Raw genomic sequence first — 22,048 nt, 5'->3', positions numbered from 1 at the left:
CTTGCTGGGTGCTGGGTTTGTGTGGCGGTGCGCTGGGTGCGTATGTGGCTATAACATGGACATTTCAAGCTTGAGAGAGCAGCTCTCTGGGTACTAAGGTAGGCAAGGTAGGTATGGTTGATTGCTTCTGATTATGGGCTGTAGGTACTCGATAGAATGGTTTATTGCTGCTCCAAGGCCATGGCCATATGTATATATATATATATTTGTTGCGCATATCTTGTTCATTATCGCGGGCTTACACCGAGTAGCAATAGATGACCCGGAACTTTACTTACGGAAAGAACACTAGCTTGGGTTTTCACGCTCAACGAGTTAAAGTAAAATCCGGTAGCTACTAGATATGTATCTAGGTAATTTCTCTTGCGTAGCGAGGTTGTTTCTTTGCTTCAAATTGTTGGTTGATAAAGAAGACGTTGGATATTGTGAAGTAAGTCTAGTTTGGCTGCTGCTGCGGTCGAGTACACGGTGAGAACTTTTTTTTTCCCCCTTGTTCTTCTTCTTTCCTGTTATAATGTAAAATTATATTTGAATACATACATAAATAAAGCCACAATATCGCGACGCAGGAGCTTATTATACATCAGCCGATGCAAGATGATTCTTGCAGGCAATAACAGCGATTTAGTGCGAACCATGTGCTGTGGCGCAGAAAGGTCGGAAAATGGCCCGTGCGGTCTCCCGTCCTATTTATTTCCAGTGTCCCCAAGCTCTCGAAGAAATCATTCGCCCCAGGCCGTGGAAAAGTTCTTGTGAAGCGCATCATCTCGCCCGCCTCAGCTTCCTTCTACACCCGAATAAATACAACCCAGTCGCCAGTATTTATTGTTTAGCCTCACGATTTTTCATTCTCTCCGCTCAGATTCACGCGACACAATGGCGTCAGCCGTGGGTGACGTGCCGCGCCGTGAGCGTGAGCGTGGAACGCAACGAGATGGTGATTTCTATCGCCCTTCGAGAGATTCTCGCTCTCCATCGCCCGCTCCGCCTAAGCGAACCGAAGAAGAGAAGCAAGCGGCGGCAAAGGCCGAGTACGAAAAACTGCTAAATATGCGATCGGGAGGAACGTACATCCCCCCCGCGAGGCTCAGAGCGCTCCAGGCGCAGATCACGGACAAGACCAGCAAAGAGTATCAGAGGATGGCGTGGGAGGCGCTGAAGAAGAGCATCAACGGCTTGATCAATAAAGTCAACACTGCCAACATCAAGCACATCGTTCCCGAGCTGTTTGGCGAGAATTTGGTTCGGGGCAGAGGCCTATTCTGCCGATCCATCATGAAGGCCCAGGCTGCGAGCTTGCCCTTCACGCCCATTTATGCGGCCATGGCGGCCATTGTCAACACGAAGCTTCCCCAGGTCGGCGAGCTGCTGATAAAGCGCCTGATTATGCAGTTCCGCAAGGGATTCAAGCGAAACGACAAGGCCGTCTGCCTCTCCTCGACGACGTTCCTCGCGCATTTGATCAACCAGCAGGTTCAGCATGAGATGCTGGCTGGGCAAATCCTCTTGCTGCTCCTACACAAGCCGACAGACGATAGCGTTGAGATTGCTGTGGGATTCTGCAAGGAGGTGGGACAGTACCTGGAAGAGATGCAGCCTGCCATCTCCATGGCCGTCTTCGATCAGTTCCGCAACATCCTCCACGAGTCCGACATCGATAAGCGAACCCAGTACATGATTGAAGTTCTTTTCCAGATCCGAAAGGACAAGTTCAAGGAGAGCCCGGCCATCAAGGAAGAGTTGGACTTGGTTGAGGAGGAGGACCAAATTACACACAAAGTTGAGCTTGATGGCGAGATTGATGTCCAGGACGGGCTCAACGTTTTCAAATTTGATGCTGAGTGGGAGGAGCATGAGGAGGCCTATAAGAGACTCAAGGCAGAAATTCTTGGCGAGGGCAGCGATGACGAAGATGATGAGGATGGAGAGGATGAGAGCTCCGAGGAGGACGAAGACGAGGAATCAAAGGCTGTGGAGATCAAGGACCAGTCCAACGCCGACTTGGTCAACCTGCGAAGAACCATCTACCTAACCATCATGTCGAGTGCCGACCCAGAAGAAGCAGTCCACAAGTTGATGAAGATTAATCTGCCTGCCGGCCAAGAGCCCGAGCTACCGTCGATGATTGTCGAGTGTTGCTCCCAGGAAAAGACCTACACCAAGTTCTTTGGCATGATTGGCGAGCGCTTTTCCAAGATCAACCGACTGTGGTGCGATCTCTTCGAGCAGGCCTTTGCAAAGTACTATGAGACTATTCACAGATATGAGAACAACAAGCTGCGAAACATTGCAATGCTGTTCGGTCACATGTTTGCGTCCGACGCTCTAGGCTGGCACTGCCTTGGCGTCATTCACCTCAACGAAGATGAAACGACATCCAGTAGCCGTATATTCATCAAGATCCTGTTCCAACATATTTTGGAGGAAACCGGGTTGCCTAAGCTGAGGGCACGCCTGACCGACGAAACTCTCCGACCTAACCTCGAAGGCATCTTCCCAGTTGAGAACCCCCGCAACATCAGATTCTCCATCAACTACTTCACCAGTATCGGCATGGGTGTTTTGACCGAGGAGATGCGAGAGCATCTTCAGAACATGCCCAAGCCTGCGCTCCCCGCCCCTCCTGCTCAGGACCGCTCTGATTCAGAGTCTGTATCGAGCTATTCATCTTATTCTCGCTCATCATATTCTTCTCGCTCTCGCTCCAGGACTCGTTCTCCGGCCCGTCGTGGCAATGGTGGACGAGGCCGTTCGCTTTCTCGAACACCCTCAAGGCGTGGTGGAAGGGATCGATCGTACTCGGATTCACGGTCTCGCTCTCGCTCTCGCTCTCCTTCCTACTCCCGTTCCCGTTCCCGTTCTCGTTCCCATTCCCGTTCACGCCCTCGCTCTCTCTCAGGATCCCGATCCCGTTCCCGATCTGGCTCTCCTGCCTCTCGCTCTCGCTCTCGTTCCAGGACACATTCCCGCAGCCGCAGTCCGCCAATGAAGCGACGGCGTTCGGTTTCACCTTATTCTTCGTCATCATATTTCTCTCGCTCTAGATCTAGGACACGTTCTCCTAGCCGTAGTCCGCCGATGAAGCGTGTGAGACGGAGAGATTGAGACCTTTTTTTCTCCTTATTCTTCTTATTCTTCCTCTACTTCTTCTTCCTCCTCCTCTACCTCTCCTTTTTTACGAAATTTGAGGTGGGGGGCTCACGTTTCATTTTTTTCGGGATGGGATATGCATTGTAATGGAATAAAGGAAAATAATTTTGGTTTTAGCGATAGTTATGAAAAATAAATTTCTTGTGTTATTCACAACTCATGCCCTCATTTACTTGATCTGAATATTACATGTTTAGCTTACATGCCTGTCTAGGTAGCTAGAGGACTTTGATTGAATTAGCCAACCGATCGAATAAAGGCCATCTAGCTAGGCATGCAGTGGAAAGAGGACGTTGCCGGTGTGCTACTACGACGATTTATTAGTAAATGTTATGGATGACCGACACCCTTGACTGATAATGTACGCTCCCATTTGGGCACCTGTGAACAACTTAATTGCTAGGTGACTCGCTGTCAGTTCTATCTGAGGATGGATACTGGGTCTGTCCTCCACAATTAATATAATCTCTCTACACTGTCGAATTATATCGCGTCTTTTATCCCAAGCCTGTAAAATTCTCATTTCTATCAAAGTGGCAACTGCGAAGATGCATCAGATATGTTTAACGATGCGTCGGATGCTCCAATGCACGTCCACAGCAGTTGATCCGCCGTCAGAGCCCCCTCCACTTTAACTGTCTGCTTCTCCCCAGGCACGATATCAAAGCCATTGTCACTCAGCTTCAAGCCCTCCACCTCTTCAAAAACGAATCCTTTGACGGGCTTTTCAGCTGAGACGACGATTTCGTCCTTTGCAGCAGAAAGCTCGAATGTGATACCCCGGTTGGATAAGTCGAGGAACTTGACGGGGTCGGGCCATGCCGTGTCTGTGGCCACAAGGGCACCGGTAGCAACATCTGTGATGGTGGCGTGGACGACATAAGGATCGTACTCAGACACGGAGAAGGGCTTGGTAAGATCGTCGGCATTGGGGATCGAAGGTGGGAGGGCCTTGCCTTGGAGAATATCGGTTGTGGAGTTAGCGGAGGCGGTGATAGTTGACTTTATGGGGTCGGAGATGTCTTTGCCTGAGCGGACGGAGATGAAGCGCACGACGACGTTCAGATCGACGGGCTTGGTGTTGTTGCTGACGACCCAAACGTCAAACGTTCCCTTGCGGGCAGGTAGAGTCTGGTCGACTTGGCCCGTAACAAGACCAGAGTTCTCATCAACCCAGTATCCTGTTTGAGTCCAGTCGTGGAAGGTTCTATGTACACCCACGTCGATAGCCCGCAACGCTCTGGAGATGGCGTAGTATGCGGGCTTCTTGATGAGATAGTAATCCACCACAGCCCAAGACATGGTCGGCCAACAATCATTAAGCTGCCACACGAGTACACCACCGCATTGTCGGGCGCCAGGCTTACCCCATTGTCGCCGCCAGGCCTTGTAGGCAGCGCGCATCGTCTCCGACTGCACGATTTGCGTGAGATGAGTGTAGCCCCCGAGGTCATGTCGAGGTCTGAAGTTGTCTACGACATAGCTCATCATGCGGCGTTCGTGGCCAATGGCTTTGTTATGGAAATCAAGGACCATGGAGCCAGGGTAGAGTTGGGCGGGATCGCTGGCCATGCGACGGGTGGTGCTGAGGTGAGGATATGCTTCCATTCCGAATTCGCTGACGAAACGGCCGCCCATATCGGCAGCCTCTTGGTATTTGTTCATAGCGCCATGCCAGACTGGATGGAGATGTTAGTCAATGATATTACTTTTCAGACATGTTGGAGGCTTACTATTCCATTGATGAATATCTCCAACAGTTGGGTCAGCGGTGGGTTTCCCGTCACCCCAGGGGCTGCTTGGATGATAGATCTTGCCTGGATCTTCTTCCTCAACCAACTTTGGTAGGAAATGCTCATAGAGATACCGGGCTGGGAACGATGACTTGATCCATGTCTCTGGGTCTTTGTTCTCAAAGTCATAGTCGAGCTTATACCTCTCCTGGACTTGGTAATCTTCGTTGTTTCCTGCCCAAATCACCACAGAAGGATGTGCCCGTAGACGTCTAATCTGTTGTCTTGCTTCTTCTTCCAGCGTCTTCAGGTAGGATGAGTACGCAGGATAAGATGCGCAAGCGAATTGGAAATCGTGGAACACCAAGATGCCAAGCTCGTCGCAGGCTTCAATGAGAGCATCTTCTTCATAGACGCCACCTCCCCAGACTCGCAACATGACTTGGTTGCCCTCTGCCATAAGCTTGGCCCACTCATAGTAGCGCTCAGGGGAAACACCGGCGAGATAGCTGTCTGCAGGGATCCAGCATGAGCCACCAGCAAATACATCGATATTGTTTATGCGAAAGTAGAATGATTTGCCATGAGCGTCTGCTTCTTGAACCAGTTCTGTGCGACGGAACCCAATCAGCTTTGACTTATTGTCGATCTCGTTAGAAGAAGTCTTGCGCTGGAGCTTAGCTTGAAGGAGATACCGCGGCTGGCTTCCATATCCCTTCGGATACCACAGTTTCGGATCTGCAAGCTTAAAGGGAACTTTAATCAGTCCGTCCCCGTTCAACGCAGCATCCGTAACGTCGACCACCTGCTGGAATACTGTCTGGCCATCCAGTGATAAAGAGATTGAAACCTGGTTAGCTTTGCTCATATTGCCAGCTACACGAGTGAAAATAGAGCCTGAAACAGATTTCAAATCCTCGCTGACTTCGTTTTGAGCCCAGATATCATCAATTCTCGTAACATATGTCTCGAGAGTGACAGGCTTCCAGGGTCCCGCGGTCATGAGAATTGGGCCCCAGTCCCAGCCCCAGTTGTACTGGGCTTTGCGTACCGGGACACGACTCCTTTCGGTCTGCCTAACTAGGAAATTGTGCTCATGGCTGTGTTCCTTGATGAGCTCTTCACCTCTGGCAATGGCGGAGTGGAAGACGATGCGAAGGACATTCTCGGATCTGGATTTGATGCGGTCTGTGATATTAATACGGTAGGACACAAACATGTTTTCCGTCTCTAATATTTTGTCGTCATTGAGATATACTGTGGCAAAAGTGTCGAGGCCACTGAACACGAGATCTCTTGTGACGTTTTCATCCTCAGCAGGCCCAGGCTTGAACGTAACTTGGTACTCCCAATCCTTGTCGCCAATCCATTGAACAGCGCGTTCATTCAGGTCCACAAAGGGATCTGGAATCCTATGTCGCTATTAGCTCCGTGTCATCACCAGACAGTCTCGCCATGAAGACGGGCTGCTGTCTATGCATATCATGTATAGGGTATCGGGGCATACATACTTTTTGTTGGCCAGCAGATCTATATGAACCTGCGTTGGCACCTTTGCTACCGCCAGCCATTCTGCAGAAGGACCTTGGTGCTGCCTAAAAGTCCAGCCGCTGGTGAGCTGAGTGCTTTGGCGAGACATTGTGATCCAGGCTTTCTAGTCTATAGAGCGGCTTAGATCAAGTCAGTGTCAAACACGCACACGCCCTCTTCCTATCTCTGCTCAACGCCACGCTCAAATGAGGAATACCAATATGGATGCAAAGAGAAGAGCCAGAGACGCCTTTGAAGCATGACCAAGGGACACACTATAATAAAAACAGCTCTGATTCCTCTCCGTCCAAAGGGTCCATCGGCGTCTCAGTGCTTCAAGCTTATTCTCCCCCACGACAGCGAGACCCCTCCCCCACTTTGCGGGGAGCAGCCGCGAGAGCAATGTAGCGGCCGAAAAGCGGCTGTCGAGAGAAGCAAAGGGCGTCCCGGAGCGTGGTGGGGGAGCAAAAAGTTGGCCGTTCGTGGGGCAGAGTTCCACGTGCTGTTTAGCCTTTGCATTGCGCCTATCTTTGGGGTACATCCCCATCCACTAATGACGCTCCAGGACATTCATTGCATTGCGCACCCAGCGATGGATTTGCCTTCAGAACGTCTCAGGAGATAAGATTTTTAGAGTCGAGGCAGGCAAAGGAAATTTACTTACAGTGCATGGACATGAATTCTTGTTTTGATAACCCTCTGATACGACAACTTCACAATACGTCTCGTGTTGTTTTGGCTACCTTACCTATAAGCGCTACTTCAAGCGTCATCGGCCTGGAAACCCACTAGAAAAGTTCCATTTAGCGCTGCCACAGTGGGCAGAGGTCCGACTTGGGGGCTTTCCGGTGGCTGTGATAAACCCCCCACGATACTGCAGTGCTCAGGGGAATGAGTCGAATGCTCCCCTTCCTCTTTGTTTGCAAAAAATTAAATTAAACTAAAAACTAAAAACTGAATAAATTCTAACTAGCATCATTTTTGTATAGCCGTCGAAGCAATGCTGCCGGTATGCAAATGAACTCCGTGTATTCTGTTCACCATACCAGATAGCCAGCCCTAACCGCCGTGTATTGTCCTTCCATCCGTCCATCCCAAAACGAACACTTATACAAGTTCAATGCAAATTTCCCTCCAAAAAAGCCCATATTATAAAACATTAAGCTCAAACATAATCTTATTCCACGGCCTGAGACTCAACGTTATGCATTTCTTTAGGAAACCAGCAGTTTTCTAAATGGCAAGGCTCCCTTGGACACTTATGTCCGGCCACGCAATCTGTCTGGCTGCAGCTCAGCCCATTCAAGCACGGAGACTGACGAGCAATGGCTCGCAAAGCTTCCAGCCGCTGGCCGACCAACTTTTCTCCATGGATATGATGGCATTTGCCAAACTTTTCAAGATAGTAGCACTTGCCCAGAATGTGGAAATTGTTGCAAAGCTTTCGGTCTTTCAAGTTCGAGAAATCAGATTGCAAGTACGAAAGCCGCGAATCCACCCTCTGTCCAAATTTATTCCGCAATATGACCCCATTGGAAGGCATCTTGGGCTCTGTGTAGTATAACTGGGCCGGGGAGCTCTGAGCCGGGCTGCTAGGCACCTTTGCAACGGCTGCAAAGTTCAGCGGAGAGGTTGGAGACATGGGAGTTCCTGGCGGTGTGATATGGAATGAGGTCCTGCGGTTGGCTTCGCTGGGAAGTTTCTGGCTTCTGAAGATGTTGTCCAAGGTCATATTATGAAATTTATCTTTGATTGCCGCCAGTTCGTACGCAAAAGGGGGACCTGCCATCAGCGTGATCTGTTCTCTGATGCCCTGGTCTTCGAGGAAAGAGTCGAAAACGCGGGCATATCCGTTGTCTCCTGGTCCACCGAAAAACACTTGTTTGCAATGACTATCATCAAGGCCAAACTTAATAGAGGCTATGAAATATTAGTTTCATATTCGACCACTCATTGACAATGAAAACAAAAAAAAAATGTATGTAAGATAAAGTGAACAACTGCGGAAGCTTACCTTTTATTTTCTCGTCGGCACATTCTTTGCCACACCCAGCGTCGATGAAATCGCACATAGGGTGGACCGTATTAAATCCACGAACAAAATCTTCAAACGATGCCGAGTCAGGCATAAGTTCTCTATATTTTTTGCTTAACCCTCTTAAATTCGCATACACACGAATCATCACTGGGACGTTCGCAGGAAGAGACGGAAATCTCGTTTTGATATCCTCAGTTATTGCTTTTCTAAGGAGACCAGCTGCTCTCTTGCCTCCTGTGAGGCCGTCTCTAGCAAATTCATCCTGAAACTAGTGTATTCGTAAGGGTCAGAGCTGCCCTATTGGAGAGAAAACATGAAACTGAGCAGACTCACCGGCATATTGTCGCCATCAATTATAACCATACTAAAAACATGATCATCCTATGCAACTGTTAGGCCGCTTCTCACACGCCAATGCTACTCTCTATTTTCTCACAGTTTTGCGTCGTAAATCTTCAATCTGCTTCTCTGCAAGCTCAAGTTTTGTACGCTTAAGCTCAAGCATGTCTTTTCTATCTCGAAGATCCATATGCGCTTCGGCAAGCTGGCCCGTCAAATCACCGATATGCTTGAAGAGGTCCTAAGAAAAAGACGTTAATCTGTGCATCATTAACAACATTCTTACAAGCAAAAAAAATCCGAGTCTCACCGAAATTAATGCAGCCTTACGCTCATCTTCTGCCATCACTGAAATCCGCTGCTCCTCCAGCCTCCGTAGCTGGTCTTGATTTTCCGCCATCGCCAATACTTCACTGTTCAGCCAATATGAATATAACAATCATCTCAGGTAAGATGCATGTCTAGCCCAAGCGAATAACAAAGTAAAGGTCGACTTTATATATATATATATATATACATACACACACATATATATATGCATAGTAGAGTTACTGAGCAGACCCCTTCTTGAGGTTTCGCCCTAGGGTCGTGATTTGGCCACATTAGTGGCGCTCACAAGGCATTGCGCTGGTCGAATAGCAGCACGACATGTCGCAACGCAGGAACTGATAGAGCAGCAAATGTCCAATCGAAAGGTGAGAATGGTGAGGAGAACCTGTAGGTCGACAGACACGACACGACACGACAACGCGATTTTTCATGTGAAGTACAGCCACCGCTTAGCCAAGCTTATCCGGTCAATGCAGCGAACTTTGGTTGCATATGTAGCTACGAAGCATTGAAACCAGGAATTGAAAACTCGCTTCCGCTTAGCTGCGAGGGCGCATATGCACTTGCATATTGCATGCCTCAGACACGGCCCCTGTTTTTCTCAACTTTTAGAGACTTGGACGATCGACGGTCTGACACGGGGCATACGCACGCATGCAGCTCGTAATCAGTGCATGCCTAGCTCTGGAGTGCCACCTCCTCAACGGCTTATAGCCTGTGTGAGAAGCTGCGATGCAGGCCGCTTTGGCGCTCATTGAGAGGCCGGTCAATGCAGCTGTAAGCCAAACCATGCAGTGGGATAACCACAAGCCCCCGCCCACCCAATTCGTTTTATTGGGGTCGAGTTCGCCGTAGGATTTGGGATTGCTAGTTTGCCGGAACAGGATCCCATTGGCTGGGATATGCCAAAGGAGGGCAAAGCCGTTCATGAGATCGTATATCCTTTTAATGCCGTCTAAGTCAAACCTTCGGAAGCTGCTGCCGCAAAGATCATGAGATAGAATATTGTCATTGCTGTCCTCGCTATATTTCGGCTCCTATTGCTTGTTCTGGTCATAAATTCGATGGTCATCTCCATTCAATCTCTTTGACCTTCTCCTCGTCAATCATACCATCAAAGTACTGCTTCGAGCTCTCGCAAGCTAGACGCTCTTCCACGCTCGGAAGAGGGTCTCAAATAGATTTCCGACTCCAGCGACAGACGAAATCGGGAGAGAAGCTTCGCGAATAAGTTTTTGAATGTTCTCAGAACTCTAGGGTTAACGCCATACTAGCAATAAACAGTTGAAAGACGATACCAGCGATGAGAGGCGCCATACATTTCGTTGAATTGAAGTGATGAAATTTTGGGGGAGTCCATGCGAGTCTCGGAACAACCGTCAGACGAAAAGTATGTTCAATCTAAGGAAGAGAGAGCTCCTAATTTCTAAGGAAATCAAGACTAATACTCACAGCGTCTGTGCTCGAAGGTGTGGATCGAAAGGCGTATTCGTTCGGGAACCAGTTTGTTGACTTCAAGTATATCTTTCAGAGCATTCGAAGGCAAACGTTATACATAACACGATTTTCTCATACATCAGAAAACTCGACCAGACCACGGAACTCCCACCGCCGTCCTCAGTTCAGCAAGCCTGCGCCGTGTTAGGTGGCTACCTCGATTGCGACGTGTATTCTGTCGGCAGCTTCATGACTCGGAAGACATGCCTCCATAGTATCGGTCTCAGGCTTGTAATTGGTAAAAGTGAGGACATATTTTAGTCATATGGAATCTGGGATAAACTGTCGACACAAAACAAGGAAGGCACGGGGCTCAGTTCCGATATTCCGGTTCTCGACCTTCATTTGCGATGGCGTCAGTCCATTCCATATCTTACTCTCTTCACTTCTAGTCACATCATTTCACTACCATTGCGCTTGAGTAGACATCAACTTGATCTATCAGCATATGGATTGTTACGTGCGGCTATAGTCCCGGATCCAAGTCTCAAATGGTACACCAACTCTCCAGCTCTTATCCGCTGCCGCTTTTCAAACAAGGAAGTGGTTGCTTCATTATCCACTACATGTTCTCTCCTCTTCGCATTTACTTAATCAAGGCATGTATCACCCTAGCCAATCATACTGAATGTACGCCACTAACAATCATCTCCTTGCATTTATTAGCATCGTGTCATCCTTATCCTAAGCCAACATCGGCGTTATTCTCACGCTAACAAGGCGGGAGCAGAAAACAGATTGCATACACTGCTGGGCCTCAAGGCGGACTATTCAAAACTAATGCACTCCGTCGGGTACAGTAGCTACACGTATGTCTAAGCAGGACACTCTCGGTGTGCCGACATTACCAATGTAACCTTGCCACCAGCTGTCCGTGCAAATAACTGGCCCTGCTGGTAGTCTGGGGTTTTCCGCGAGCTATTAATAGCTATAATAGGGTATTGTCTTTGCTAACTTGTTAACCTGATCATAGTTGATTCGATATCTATAAAAAGCGACGAGAGAAATACGAATAATGATGGACGCAAGTAACGCGCGGGTGCAAGATTGCTTCCCAACCGCTGGACACCGCAGCCACTCACTACAATCGCACCTGCAAACAGCTGCACGAATCAAAACATGAAATTGCCTTCAGAGGCGGGCCCTCGGGCGGATTGGTTACTGTGCATATATATCACCTGCATGCAGACCGAAACTCTCACTTTCACCGGCTGCCGCTTCCTGCGTGGACAGCTGGCAGTGCGTAATTGGAACGCCTACGTCGCGGGTGCATAATTAACCTGCGTTTCCTTTTTCCCGCCCTGGCTGCCTCAAGTTTTCTTGCCGAAGAATCAATAAGAACATTTGACAAAATCAATCTTAGCAAACGAAGAGGAAGAAAACCCGTCATTGTCAAAGGAATATCCTTGTTGCAAGGGAAATCGCTTCGCCTTCATCATGACCTGGCAAACTTGGGTACGCATTTGTCTTGTGCATCCAGCACATCCACTTCAAAAACAGCCTTATGCATGGCACATGTATACTGAATTTCAACTCGGAGGAAAAGATCCAACAATTCTTGACTGAGAATCCCATCCAAACAGCGTTTCTATTTTGCGGGATATCTATGATTGCCACTCCAGCGGCCGTCGCCGGCTTTATCCTAGGAGTACTTGGTTTTAGTGCCGGTGGCGTAGCAGCAGGTATGCTGTGACAGACACACCAATAAATGATAGTGGCCGTGGGAAAGACCAGACAGCTAACTTTTTTTTTATCTAATCTTAAGGCTCTCTAGCTGCAACCATGCACGCAATCATAAACCCCATTACGGCGGGCAGTTTATTCGCCATTCTCCAGAGTGCGGGAGCTGCAGGAGCTGGGTTGGTAACTGTAGCCACAGCTATCCAAGCTGCTGGAGCGGCGCTGATTGCAAGACCTGTTTATACTATTCTCCAGTACATCACTGGCAGTGCGTGAGGTTAGAGATTAAGTGTGTAATATGAATAGGAGGCTGCAAAATGATGGATGACTAGCTCTTATATACCCATAATAGCAAGAGCGTCGGCCTTATGAGTAATACCAAAGAAATCGCATTAGCTAATGTCTACTTATATATGTTGCCTATCTATAATGCTGTGAACCTTCTATCTCCCTCCCGGTGTCTCTCATCCAGAGACGAGCTCATCTCTTGATGTAATCTCTTGCTTCGTCTGTTGCTCTACCTCCGTCTCCTCCTTAGCTTCAACCTGTTCACTCCCATTCTTCTCATCGCCCTCATTCTTCTTCTTGTCCTCATTCTTCTCTTTGCCTTCAGTCTTCTCCTTGCCCCCCTTTTCCTTCTCCTTCTTCAGCGTAATAGCCCCCTTCGCCAACGCCTCGCTTGGCAGCGGCCGAATAATCGGCTGTGCCACCCACCAAGGGCGCTTGCACCTCTTGATCGTCCCCAGCGAGCTCTCCTCCTCCGGAACACCCTCAATAGCCCGCTCGTTGAGCTTCTCCAGCTCCTCCTCGAAGCTCTTGCCCTCTGTCTTCTCGTACTCCAGCAGGCCCTCGGCGACCCTCTTCTCCACGGCGGCGAGGACCCTCTCGTAGCCGTCGATGCCGTCCCTGCGGGCCCTTGCAAGCTGGTCTCTGATGTCGGTGTGCTTGGTGACGAAGTGGCGGAGGACGTGGAACAGATGGGGTTGCAGGGCGGAGATGTTAGGGGACGAATTGAGAGCCTTGTCGTCTTCCTTCTTTCGCTTCTTCTTTGCTGGCTCGTCTGCGTCTTCTGAGCTGCTGTTCTCGCCTTCTGTCAACCATGCGGTGTCGTCGCCTGGTACGAAGAGCGGTCGTCGCTGCGGAGGGTTTACCTCGTAGACGTATTTGTGTATGATGTCCAAGTAGCGCCTCGTGATGGCATCGACTCGCCATCCGCCCTTTCCGTCTCTTCCTCTCCAGTAATCTCTGCTCTTCTCGTCGGCGGGTGGTGGATTGCCGAACAGGCCGGGATCGCTGAGATTTCCCTCCGCTGACATGACACCATCCGCTCCAGTGGCCTCCAGGCACTTGTCTAGATCTCCATCTTGCAGGATGTTTCCGTTTGCAAAAATCACAGTCTCTGGTGGCAGATTGTCTCTTAGAAATCGGATCATCTTCCAATCCGCAACACCAGTAAGATGTCCCTTTTGCTCCCTCCTTCGGCCATGCACAGTCAAAATAGAAGCTCCGGCATTCAGCACATTCTTTGCGTACTCCAGGGTCTTCTCTTTTGTCTCTAAAATGCGAATCTTAGCTGTGACTGGGATGGAGAGCTCCTTGTGCAATATGTTGATCAGTCGAAAGACGAGGTCCTGGTCTTCTTGGAGAAACGCTCCGTAGTGGCCCTTCCGCGCAATGCCCTGCGGGCATCCGAGGTTCAAGTCCACAGCATCGCAGTACGGCGTTACGTGTTTCGCCGCAGAAAGCAGCGCTTCGGGGTCATTTGCGCAGAACTGAACAAAGAGAGGCCGATCGATCTTGGGGTTTCCGTCCAGCCAGGGTTCTGAGGATCCCGCCCGCACAGCCTGGTAATGTGCCTTTCGATACTTTTCGTCTTGTGAAAACAGTCGCGCGTGAAGCATCGGCGTGTAGGCTAGAAGCTTAGACTGCTCCGAGGGCAGCAAGAAGGATCGTGTGAGCATTCGCCAGGCCTAGAGAGCACCCAAGTTAGCCCAGCGCAAACGCCATTTGGGGATCGAGCAAGACAAACAAACTCAGATTGATCCACCATGGGAGCCACAATAAACTTGGGACTCCCAATGCTCTCGTAAAATGCCCGTCCATGGAGCTTCTTGGGAGGCTCGGCGCCCGTCGCTGCCTCGGTGGTGGTCATGGTCGCAAAACCTCGAAAAGTATTATCGGAGGTGCCAGAGAATCGAGATTGAAACAGCAATCGATAAGCCGTAATCCTTCCAAGCGGACGCTGCCACATAAGTATCCAGAGAAGCACTGCGCGTATAGATGCCTTGTACAAGAAGACAATGCTCTATCAGGGACCAACGTGAAGAGAAAAGAAATACGCCCCAAGGCTTTTATTTTTTTTTTTTTTTCCTTTTTTTTTTTTTTCCTTTTTGGCTAGAAGGAAAAAAAAAAAGTAGCCGGCGACGGGATGGCTTGAAGTTTACTAACATGGCGGGGCGTCTTATACACTGGCAGCTGATTAATACCAGCACCAAGACGCCACGCCTCTACCACTATCATGTACCTGAGTTGTAATGAGTAATGAGACTCTAGACTCTAGCACCTAGATAATCGGCATACCCAAAGACATATCGTACGCAAATTCATGTTTGGTGCAATAAATATTATAAATCTAGACTCCAGATCGCCAATCCTATGCAAAATGCGAGCAGGCTGAGATAAGTCCACTTTTGGCAGATATAAGAAAAAAGGCCTATAAGGCAAGGATTAACTAAAAATAGTCAAAGCTCTTATTTGCTGTAAAATGGAGATACCAGGCACATCACGCTCATAGACTAAATCCGGCTATAGAGACATGCTTAAATGAAACAACAGAGAAAAAGACACAAGTTGCCGGCCTATATTTCATCTTCCAATCGGTTGAGTTGCCATATCTAAACGTGCCCCCTCAACAGTCAAGCCTAAGTGCTCGTCTTGTGCCAACATGGCATCGCATCGTCTAACATGTTGCTGCTCTTCTATCCACACGGCTGAACCATAGGCTGTGACGAGGAGTTTCTCATCTTTCAATGACAACAGACGAGACCATCTGATCCCGGTTCCTCCCACATCCACCATGGCTCAATCCTCGTGCCCACGAGTCCAACTGAATATTAATGAGATGTATGAGTCTTTGAGGGGCTATAAAACCATGACATGTAGTGAGGCAGTGTGACAAAACGCCCATGACACCTTACTATGCTGTCCCTAAACGCCGCAAATGGTAAAAGTGAAGAAATACATGGTTAGGGTTTAAAAACCCGTAATAGTAGAGGGAGAAAAAAAATATCAGCTTTCAAGATTTCGTCCATCGGATAATATCATCAGAAGAAATGCGTATAAATCTTGGAGTTCTCATGGACTTCCATTTCCTAGAGGAAAAAGTTAAGGTTAGCTTAGCCATAGTAATGAACATTGAGTTCTGACGAACCATTTTGAAGCTGTTTAGCTCTTCTTTGATTTGCTGAGCTAGCATTGGCGTGAGCCGGTTGCACGTGGCAATCTCGCCGCGGCGGTCATACTCTTGGCTAGGCCAAGTGTCGTGGAAAATAATTCGCGGTGAAAATGTGGCATTCCTCTTTGGGCCAGCTTGGGGTGTTCCGGGCCGACTCTTTCCAAGGCGAAGAGCGCCCATGAAGTAGTCCTCGCCACCGATAGCGATAGAACCCGTTCTCTTGTGATCATCATTTGGCGTGCTCGGTGCGCTTGAGTTGGGTGAGTCCGTGACAGCCGGGATGTTTGGCAGGACAAGATCAGGCGAATCCGACGGACGGATTGACGGACTCGAAGAACCTGTGTCTGAGGTCAGTTAATCACAATGGCCGATTGGAAACATGGGACATTTCAGATTATACGTACGCTTTAGAATGCCCTTGCGAACCGCCGCTAGCACCTCTGCACGTTCTTTATCACCACCCACAATGCTCTTTCGTGCGGAGTTATCTGTTCCTGCACTGCCTAGTCGCTCCGCTCCAATTTCAGGGATTTGCGTAGCGTCTAGAGAGTTGCGCTCAAGGCGAGGGAATCCAGTACCGCCCTTGCCACCCTGGGGGTCCGCATTTACGTTGACACGTCGAGTCTCTGCTTCCACGGTAATCATGGATACGGAAGCCTGGCCCTCGGTAACAGGAGCATCAGCCGCGGGCACTCCTACGACTGACTTTGGCCGGAAGAGTCCAACCAGCGAGCGGGTGCTCTTCTTCATACCACGGCCCATCTTCCTGATCATAATAGAAGCAGATGAAGCAGTTGATGAGATGGAGAGGTTATCCGTCGACCCGCCAAAGAAGCGGCCGCCATAGATGCTATTGCCAATACCAGCAGCTTCTTGTGCTTCAGCGATCCGTGCTTGCTCAGCATCATAGACCTCTTCGGCTGTCGGGTCTTTACGAAGCCTGACTGCCTCCATTTGATCAGTACCTTCGCCATCGATACCACCAGCAGCCTTTCGGAATTCAGCCGCGCTCCCAAATGAAAACGCTCGACGAAGCCTAGAAGTCTTGGTCTTTCCTTTAACAGCCTTCTCATTGATGGTCGCGAGCTGCTTCACCGCCGGTGATTCTACAGTCTTGCCCGAGGGCGCTGCAGCTGCTGCGACAGCATCTCCAGTCTGCTCATTTGCCATCGTAGCGGGTTTAGATAATGGAGAGGGACTAATCGTCCGCTTTGTTCCATCGGAAGATGAACCTCTTGGCGGTACGGCTACTTTAAGCTGATCATTCCTGGCATGTGTTTCGTCAGAGCCCGGTGAAGAGGGGTTGCCAGTGGGGACAGTCGCATTACGGTTGGAAAACTGCACATCAATCTCCTAGTCAGCATGCATAACCCCAAAAAGGTCCCCCAATCCGCAAACATGGGGATAACAAGTGGCAATAAAATATCAACTTACCGATGCGGATCGCGAATGGCTACTTCGACTAGACGATGCACTGTCTGAACTGCCCTTGCGGACATGCACAGGTTTCTTCGGGGCAGATTGAGGGGATTTTTCACCCCTGTCACTGTTCTTAGTGATGACCGCTAGCTCGGGGCGAGGAGCATTTTCGGGCTTCAAGAGAGGTCGGAAGGAATCAGTGGATTGTATCGTATGCACGCTGCGGCGACGCATCTTCTTCGCCTCATCCGGAGATGGTCTGCGGTGCAGTTGCGAATCGTCCATCGATGCGCCCGGAGCAAGTGTGGGCGAAGCCGCGAGATTCGGAACAGATCTGGAACCGGAGGGTGCATGATACATCATGTTCGGCTTACCAGGGCTAAGCGGAGGGTTCGAGCTCTGGGTTCGACTATGCTGAGTGTTCGAGTTGCTTGGCCTCCGGTACCGATCAGGAGTGTTCTTCGGCGTTCCGCCGGGTGACAAAGCCGGCTGTGAGCCAGTGGAGGAAATATGAGCAAGCGGTGGACGTTGAGCAGAAGCAGCACTCTTGGATTGCGACTTCACAGAGTCGTCTCGTGTGCTGCTGTGGCTGCTGCCATGGCTGCTACTGTGGCCACTGCTATGACCGCTGCTGTGGCCGCTGCTATGGCTGCTACCATGGCTGCTGTGACCAGGGCTGTAGGAAGGGATTAAGGCCATGTTCGTCACTGAGGGGTTGGGACGATGAGAACGTTGAACCAGGCTGGGATCGAAAGTCTGCGTTGGAATGCCGGAGGATGATGAGCTCGTCCGATAAGCTCCATACTGCTGCCACGCCAGGCTCTGGTTCAGGTTCGGCGTAGGCTGAAAAGCATATGATTGAACAGGAACAGTGCTTCCCCGGTAGCCGCCTCCTCCTCTGGGTGCTGAAGTCGTGTATTGATGATGTCCATTCGATTGACCGGTCGACATCATGCCGCCTGAGGGTGTTGTTCGACCCGAAAGCATTGTCACTGTACCAGTCTGCTGCTGATACGTTTGTGTCAAAGCAGCCATAATCCTCCCCAATAGGGAACAGTGGCAAACGAGCTCGAAGGAGCTATCTTCCTTCGGTTATATAACGATCTGGAGGTGAAGTTTCGAAATTATTGGCGTTTATTAAGAGAACGAGGAGAATGCAGCGATTTCACGATAAAATCAGAGCTGATAATGCTATTAAATATTGGGCATTAGCTAATGATCAAAGATTCATGTTGAAGAATTAAGCTGTTCGTTGACAAACATAATTACAGAAAAACAAACGAAGACAAAAAAAAAAAAAAGAAATGCAAGTGAACGTATCAACAGGCGATCGAACCTTTTTTTTCTTTTGGTTTTTTTTTCGGATGGCTGGAAACAAATCAACAGCAAACAGACGCGCTTGTATCGCTCTCGATTTTCGATTTTCGATTTTTCGATGTTTTTCAATTATTCGCAAAAGAACAAAAGGCTGGTATGATGATTGTATAGGAGGGCGCTCAGCGGCCAAGGGCGTTAAAGGGTGCCTCGCGTCGAAATGAAGAGCTCACTATTACCACGAGGCCACACTCGACTATTACAAGGCAGGCGGCTAACTTCTTGAGCACGATCAAGTGTCACAAAAGACACGTTGGACCACAACTAGCTGCGAAGACACATGGGGGTTGTGCAGATATCGGTGGTTCGTATCAAGGTAATGACTTTGGAGGTCGAAGATGGGCTCTGAGGTACTACAGGCTCAGAGGGAGAAAATGACAAGTTAAAAAAAAAGTAGAGCTTTCTAGCAGAGCCAGTCACCAGATAGTGGAAATAACAGGAGGTGAACAAGAAAAAGGAAAGGTAAATGCACAAGACAGAGACAATGCAGTCAGAAACGTCGGCGTATGTGCAATAAAGCGCAACGCCCAAGGTGGTGAAAAGAGAGAAAAGAAAACAAGTCGAAGACGGCTCGAAGACGGCGAACGCTGATGGGAAAGGGGGCACGACGAAGGCGCTGCAAAATGCTTGCTGAGCAGAGAGACAACGGCGCGAAAGAAGAAGAAGAAAAAGCTGGCGAACCAAGAAGCAGAAGGGGGAAGACTTTGGGCACGAAGAAAAAAGAAAAAAAGAAGAGAGTGAAAGTCGACGAGCCGCAATGGGTTCGATGCTGATGGTGATGGTGATGGGCTGAGGAGAAGAGCAGCCACCCTTGGAGGCAGAAAAGTCGAAGGAAGAGAGATTGGAGCGAGCGAAAGTGGCCACGCCCCAAGGCACCTGGCAGTGGCAACGGCTGGGCCAGGCCAGGGTCAGGTTAGCGGGCTGCCAGGGGTGGAGCACGCCCCTAACCGTCCTATCTCGCGGGGCCTGGAGTTGGCTGAGGTTAGCCCGTTTGGGGGGATAGCAAAGGGCTGGCAGCGCATGAAGGGGGGACCCCAGCGAGCCAGGCCAGTAACTCCGGACATTGCAGCAGAAGCACAGCAGCAATGGGACAGCTGCAGACTCAGGTGCATGTAGCAGTACAAGCTCTGCATCACGTCGTCTACACGCGCTTTCAAGCACTTTCAAGCACGTCGATGAGCCCTGGAGAAGCCCTGGTGCTTGCTGTGCAGTGCGTACATGTACATGCATGCCACGGGGTTTATACTGGAGCGCCCTGGTGCTTGCTTGCATGTACAAGTGCTGTAGGTACCAAGTACTTGCACAAGGCAGAGCTCGTACCGACATTGACAGGCTGGGCTCAGGCCAACGCGCGGCCATCCATCGTCCATCCGCAAGAACCGACTTGCATTGAAGCGCTCTCACCCGGACGGAAAATCTCGTACAGCAAAAGGCAGCTCAGCGCAGCACGGCGACAATCCCGGCGCCGAGGCCACAGCGTGCGAGCGGTGGTTGGACGGGCGCAACGCACCAGGCGGTTGCACTGGTTCCTGCACCAGGAACCGAACAGGAACAACGATGGCGTGTGCCGCAGTTTCGTTTCGTCAGAACGCCTTGGTCTCTCGGGGGATACGAAGCACTAATCGGCGCCTCCACCCCTTCGACCGCAGCCCTTATTCGAAGCTAAAGGCTAAAGGGAGAGGCCCAAGTTGCGTTTGGCAAGGCGGCTGATTTTGATTCGGGGTGGCTCCGCTTTACGTTTCCATGGACGGAGCGCGGCCATTTAAGCTGTGGGATTATGCACAGAAAGCTGTACTTTTTGGTGTGCAAGACGTGCGTTCAAACAGCAGAAATTCATTTCAAACTCCGAATTGCAGCTGCTACTGCGGAGTACATGGTAGGTACTATTTAATGTTTGTCGCAGCTCCATTACAATTGCGTGACAGTCGCCATGGTGATAATACAGTACAGGCTCCTCCGAGCTCGTCCACGCCGCGCGCCATGGGCAGAGCCGCCCGCCTGCATCTGATGCACCATTTGATGAATTGCAATTTATACACCTGAGATGGTAACGTTTAGTGCCCGGTACTTGTGTACCAGGTACGCGCTCGGTAACATCGCCACGGATCAGTCATCGCATCAGTCATTGATGTCGTCCCCCACTCAGAGGCAATGCAATGCCGCCCGTTCGCTTCACAACGCAGCATAAAAGACAGCAAAGAACACGAACTCTTTTGCATCAGCCGTCTTGACGCCGTGTCCCTTCCCTTGCCCCCTGGACATAGAATGATGTCCACACATGCCTTGCTGGGCTAGGCCGCGGTGGTCGCGTTGATGCACCAGGTCAAGAACAAGCAGCAGCAAGGGGCCGCCTGGCGCGACTGATTGGGCGGACCCCGACTCGCTGTAGCTCTAGCTCGCTACCGCATTACCCACTAGGGCCAGGGGCCTTGACCAGGGCCGCAGATGATGGCAAAGTAGCGCGACTTTGGATGGCCTCGTACGTTCATGCCGCCTCAAAATGCTCATCTATGTCCGGATGCAGGACCGTCCTGCCGCCAGGACAGGAAAAGAAGGCGTTTACGTCTCTTCATCTTATTTTGTTTTCGACACTCACAGCGCCTCCTATTTGGCCTGGCGCGTCTCGATTTGCGGCTGGCCACTGTCATCACCGCAGCTAGTCGGCTTTGCGATTTGCCCTTCCGCGTCTCTCCCCCACGGCGGATCGACATCGACTAGAAGCAGATCCAACTCACGCAGCATCCGAGCATTCAGCAAGCCTTGAGGCTAGTCGTGGCTCACGTACCAGTACCAGCGCCAGCGCCAGCATCAGCACCGACCCGTCCCCAAATACGATATTTCGCCCCTCCGGCCACTACCCTCGCTGCACTGGCCCATCATAATCTACCCATGCGGCAGATTTTGCTGTAAAAACCCATGGGACCCTTCAATTGGGCGAGAGTCATAGTGGCACCATCAGAAAACTTGACCGAAAAACTTACCTGCCTCTTCGTAATGCCGGGCCTACGGCCTGAGCGATGCTGCCGTGCTCAGACGAGGCGGCAACAGATCGTGTGTACAGTAGGGGAGCAGGTATGGAGAAAGTAGTATTGCGGAATGGAGCACCCAACAAGCCAAGCAGTCTCTCGATTCCGATGGCTTACTCACGACTAATACGACCTAGGAGGGTTTCCTCCTCTTCAACCTAACTGTTTGCTTTCTTGATTAGTTACTTGAACCAGGCCAGCCTGCGAATCTGCAAGCCTGCAGCTACCCCAAGCCTCTTCTGACGAGATGAGGGAAAATGCCATCTCCGCGAGCAGGCACGGGGATCGGCAAGCACTAATCCTGGTGCTTCATCGCTTCTCCATGTTTTCTTCTCTTGCCCATGGGATCGTGGATGCTACGGCAGAGCTCTGAACGGCACGGCCAGAGCACAGGTGCGTGGGTCGTTTATCCATGGACCACCGCCAGCCCACACCTCCCCATGGCGCTATTTCATGCAGTAGTCCCAGGTGAGGCAAT

General features: G+C 50.3%; 7 protein-coding genes across 8 annotated transcripts; 2 read left to right on the top strand and 5 right to left on the bottom strand.

Moving 5' to 3' along the window:
* The first annotated feature begins 747 nt into the window (after positions 1 to 747).
* On the top strand, positions 748 to 3,388 carry CWC22 (pre-mRNA-splicing factor cwc22). The gene has a single exon (XM_024907260.2). It carries the CDS (start codon positions 877 to 879, stop codon positions 3,103 to 3,105), a length of 2,229 nt encoding a protein of 742 aa, XP_024766102.1. The 5' UTR covers positions 748 to 876; the 3' UTR covers positions 3,106 to 3,388.
* Positions 3,389 to 3,460: 72 nt separating this feature from the next.
* TrAFT101_004123 (uncharacterized protein) lies at positions 3,461 to 6,804 on the bottom strand. The gene is made up of 3 exons (XM_024902230.2): positions 6,395 to 6,804; positions 4,884 to 6,295; positions 3,461 to 4,829 (listed from the first exon to the last, which is right to left on the bottom strand). The coding sequence occupies exons 1-3, from the start codon at positions 6,520 to 6,522 to the stop codon at positions 3,679 to 3,681; spliced, it is 2,691 nt and encodes an 896-aa protein (XP_024766103.1). The 5' UTR covers positions 6,523 to 6,804; the 3' UTR covers positions 3,461 to 3,678.
* Positions 6,805 to 7,335: 531 nt separating this feature from the next.
* Positions 7,336 to 9,696, bottom strand: TrAFT101_004122 (uncharacterized protein). 2 transcript variants are annotated; one of them, XM_066127076.1, is made up of 5 exons: positions 9,101 to 9,696; positions 8,888 to 9,031; positions 8,785 to 8,832; positions 8,428 to 8,713; positions 7,336 to 8,333 (listed from the first exon to the last, which is right to left on the bottom strand). In XM_066127076.1, the coding sequence occupies exons 1-5, from the start codon at positions 9,188 to 9,190 to the stop codon at positions 7,591 to 7,593; spliced, it is 1,311 nt and encodes a 436-aa protein (XP_065983183.1). In that variant the 5' UTR covers positions 9,191 to 9,696; the 3' UTR covers positions 7,336 to 7,590. The 2 variants fall into 2 exon arrangements, with proteins under 2 accessions (XP_065983183.1, XP_065983184.1); XM_066127075.1 differs by having other exon boundaries at positions 8,888 to 9,050; positions 9,101 to 9,250.
* Positions 9,697 to 9,933: 237 nt separating this feature from the next.
* TrAFT101_004121 (uncharacterized protein) lies at positions 9,934 to 12,573 on the top strand (the record flags this gene model as incomplete). Its single annotated transcript, XM_024903012.2, has 6 exons — positions 9,934 to 10,510; positions 10,575 to 11,216; positions 11,284 to 11,426; positions 11,591 to 12,072; positions 12,164 to 12,299; positions 12,383 to 12,573. Exons 4-6 carry the CDS (start codon positions 12,055 to 12,057, stop codon positions 12,571 to 12,573), a joined length of 345 nt encoding a protein of 114 aa, XP_024766105.1. The 5' UTR covers positions 9,934 to 10,510; positions 10,575 to 11,216; positions 11,284 to 11,426; positions 11,591 to 12,054.
* Positions 12,574 to 12,658: 85 nt separating this feature from the next.
* Positions 12,659 to 14,682, bottom strand: TrAFT101_004120 (uncharacterized protein). Its single transcript, XM_024898797.2, has 2 exons — positions 14,327 to 14,682; positions 12,659 to 14,267 (listed from the first exon to the last, which is right to left on the bottom strand). The coding sequence occupies exons 1-2, from the start codon at positions 14,546 to 14,548 to the stop codon at positions 12,762 to 12,764; spliced, it is 1,728 nt and encodes a 575-aa protein (XP_024766106.2). The 5' UTR covers positions 14,549 to 14,682; the 3' UTR covers positions 12,659 to 12,761.
* A 938-nt stretch (positions 14,683 to 15,620) lies between these two features.
* Positions 15,621 to 18,157, bottom strand: TrAFT101_004119 (uncharacterized protein; the record flags this gene model as incomplete). Its single annotated transcript, XM_066127074.1, has 4 exons — positions 15,621 to 15,668; positions 15,728 to 16,095; positions 16,156 to 17,089; positions 17,186 to 18,157. 4 exons carry the CDS (start codon positions 18,155 to 18,157, stop codon positions 15,621 to 15,623), a joined length of 2,322 nt encoding a protein of 773 aa, XP_065983182.1.
* A 651-nt stretch (positions 18,158 to 18,808) lies between these two features.
* TrAFT101_004118 (uncharacterized protein) lies at positions 18,809 to 19,903 on the bottom strand (the record flags this gene model as incomplete). Its single annotated transcript, XM_024903014.2, has 1 exon — positions 18,809 to 19,903. One exon carries the CDS (start codon positions 19,901 to 19,903, stop codon positions 18,809 to 18,811), a length of 1,095 nt encoding a protein of 364 aa, XP_024766109.2.
* Between the last annotated feature and the right edge of the window lie 2,145 nt (positions 19,904 to 22,048).

This window comes from Trichoderma asperellum, chromosome 2 (genome assembly GCF_020647865.1).
Source record: "Trichoderma asperellum chromosome 2, complete sequence".
NCBI classification, from domain to species: Eukaryota; Fungi; Ascomycota; class Sordariomycetes; order Hypocreales; family Hypocreaceae; genus Trichoderma; species Trichoderma asperellum.
Note: the sequence above shows the minus strand (reverse complement) of the source record. Positions and strands in the feature narration are given on the sequence as shown.

Coding starts and splice junctions, on each gene's coding strand:
- TrAFT101_004120 (XM_024898797.2), bottom strand. CDS start 14,548: ATGTGGCAGCGTCCGCTTGGAAGGATTACGGCTTATCGATTGCTGTTT. Junction 14,268..14,326: donor TGGTGGATCAATCTGAGTTT/GTTTGTCTTGCT, acceptor GGTGCTCTCTAG/GCCTGGCGAATGCTCACACG.
- TrAFT101_004122 (XM_066127076.1), bottom strand. CDS start 9,190: ATGGCGGAAAATCAAGACCAGCTACGGAGGCTGGAGGAGCAGCGGATT. Junction 8,833..8,887: donor AAGATTTACGACGCAAAACT/GTGAGAAAATAG, acceptor ACAGTTGCATAG/GATGATCATGTTTTTAGTAT. Junction 8,334..8,427: donor TGCCGACGAGAAAATAAAAG/GTAAGCTTCCGC, acceptor AATATTTCATAG/CCTCTATTAAGTTTGGCCTT.
- TrAFT101_004123 (XM_024902230.2), bottom strand. CDS start 6,522: ATGTCTCGCCAAAGCACTCAGCTCACCAGCGGCTGGACTTTTAGGCAG. Junction 6,296..6,394: donor GATCTGCTGGCCAACAAAAA/GTATGTATGCCC, acceptor ATAGCGACATAG/GATTCCAGATCCCTTTGTGG. Junction 4,830..4,883: donor AGATATTCATCAATGGAATA/GTAAGCCTCCAA, acceptor ATCTCCATCCAG/TCTGGCATGGCGCTATGAAC.
- CWC22 (XM_024907260.2), top strand. CDS start 877: ATGGCGTCAGCCGTGGGTGACGTGCCGCGCCGTGAGCGTGAGCGTGGA.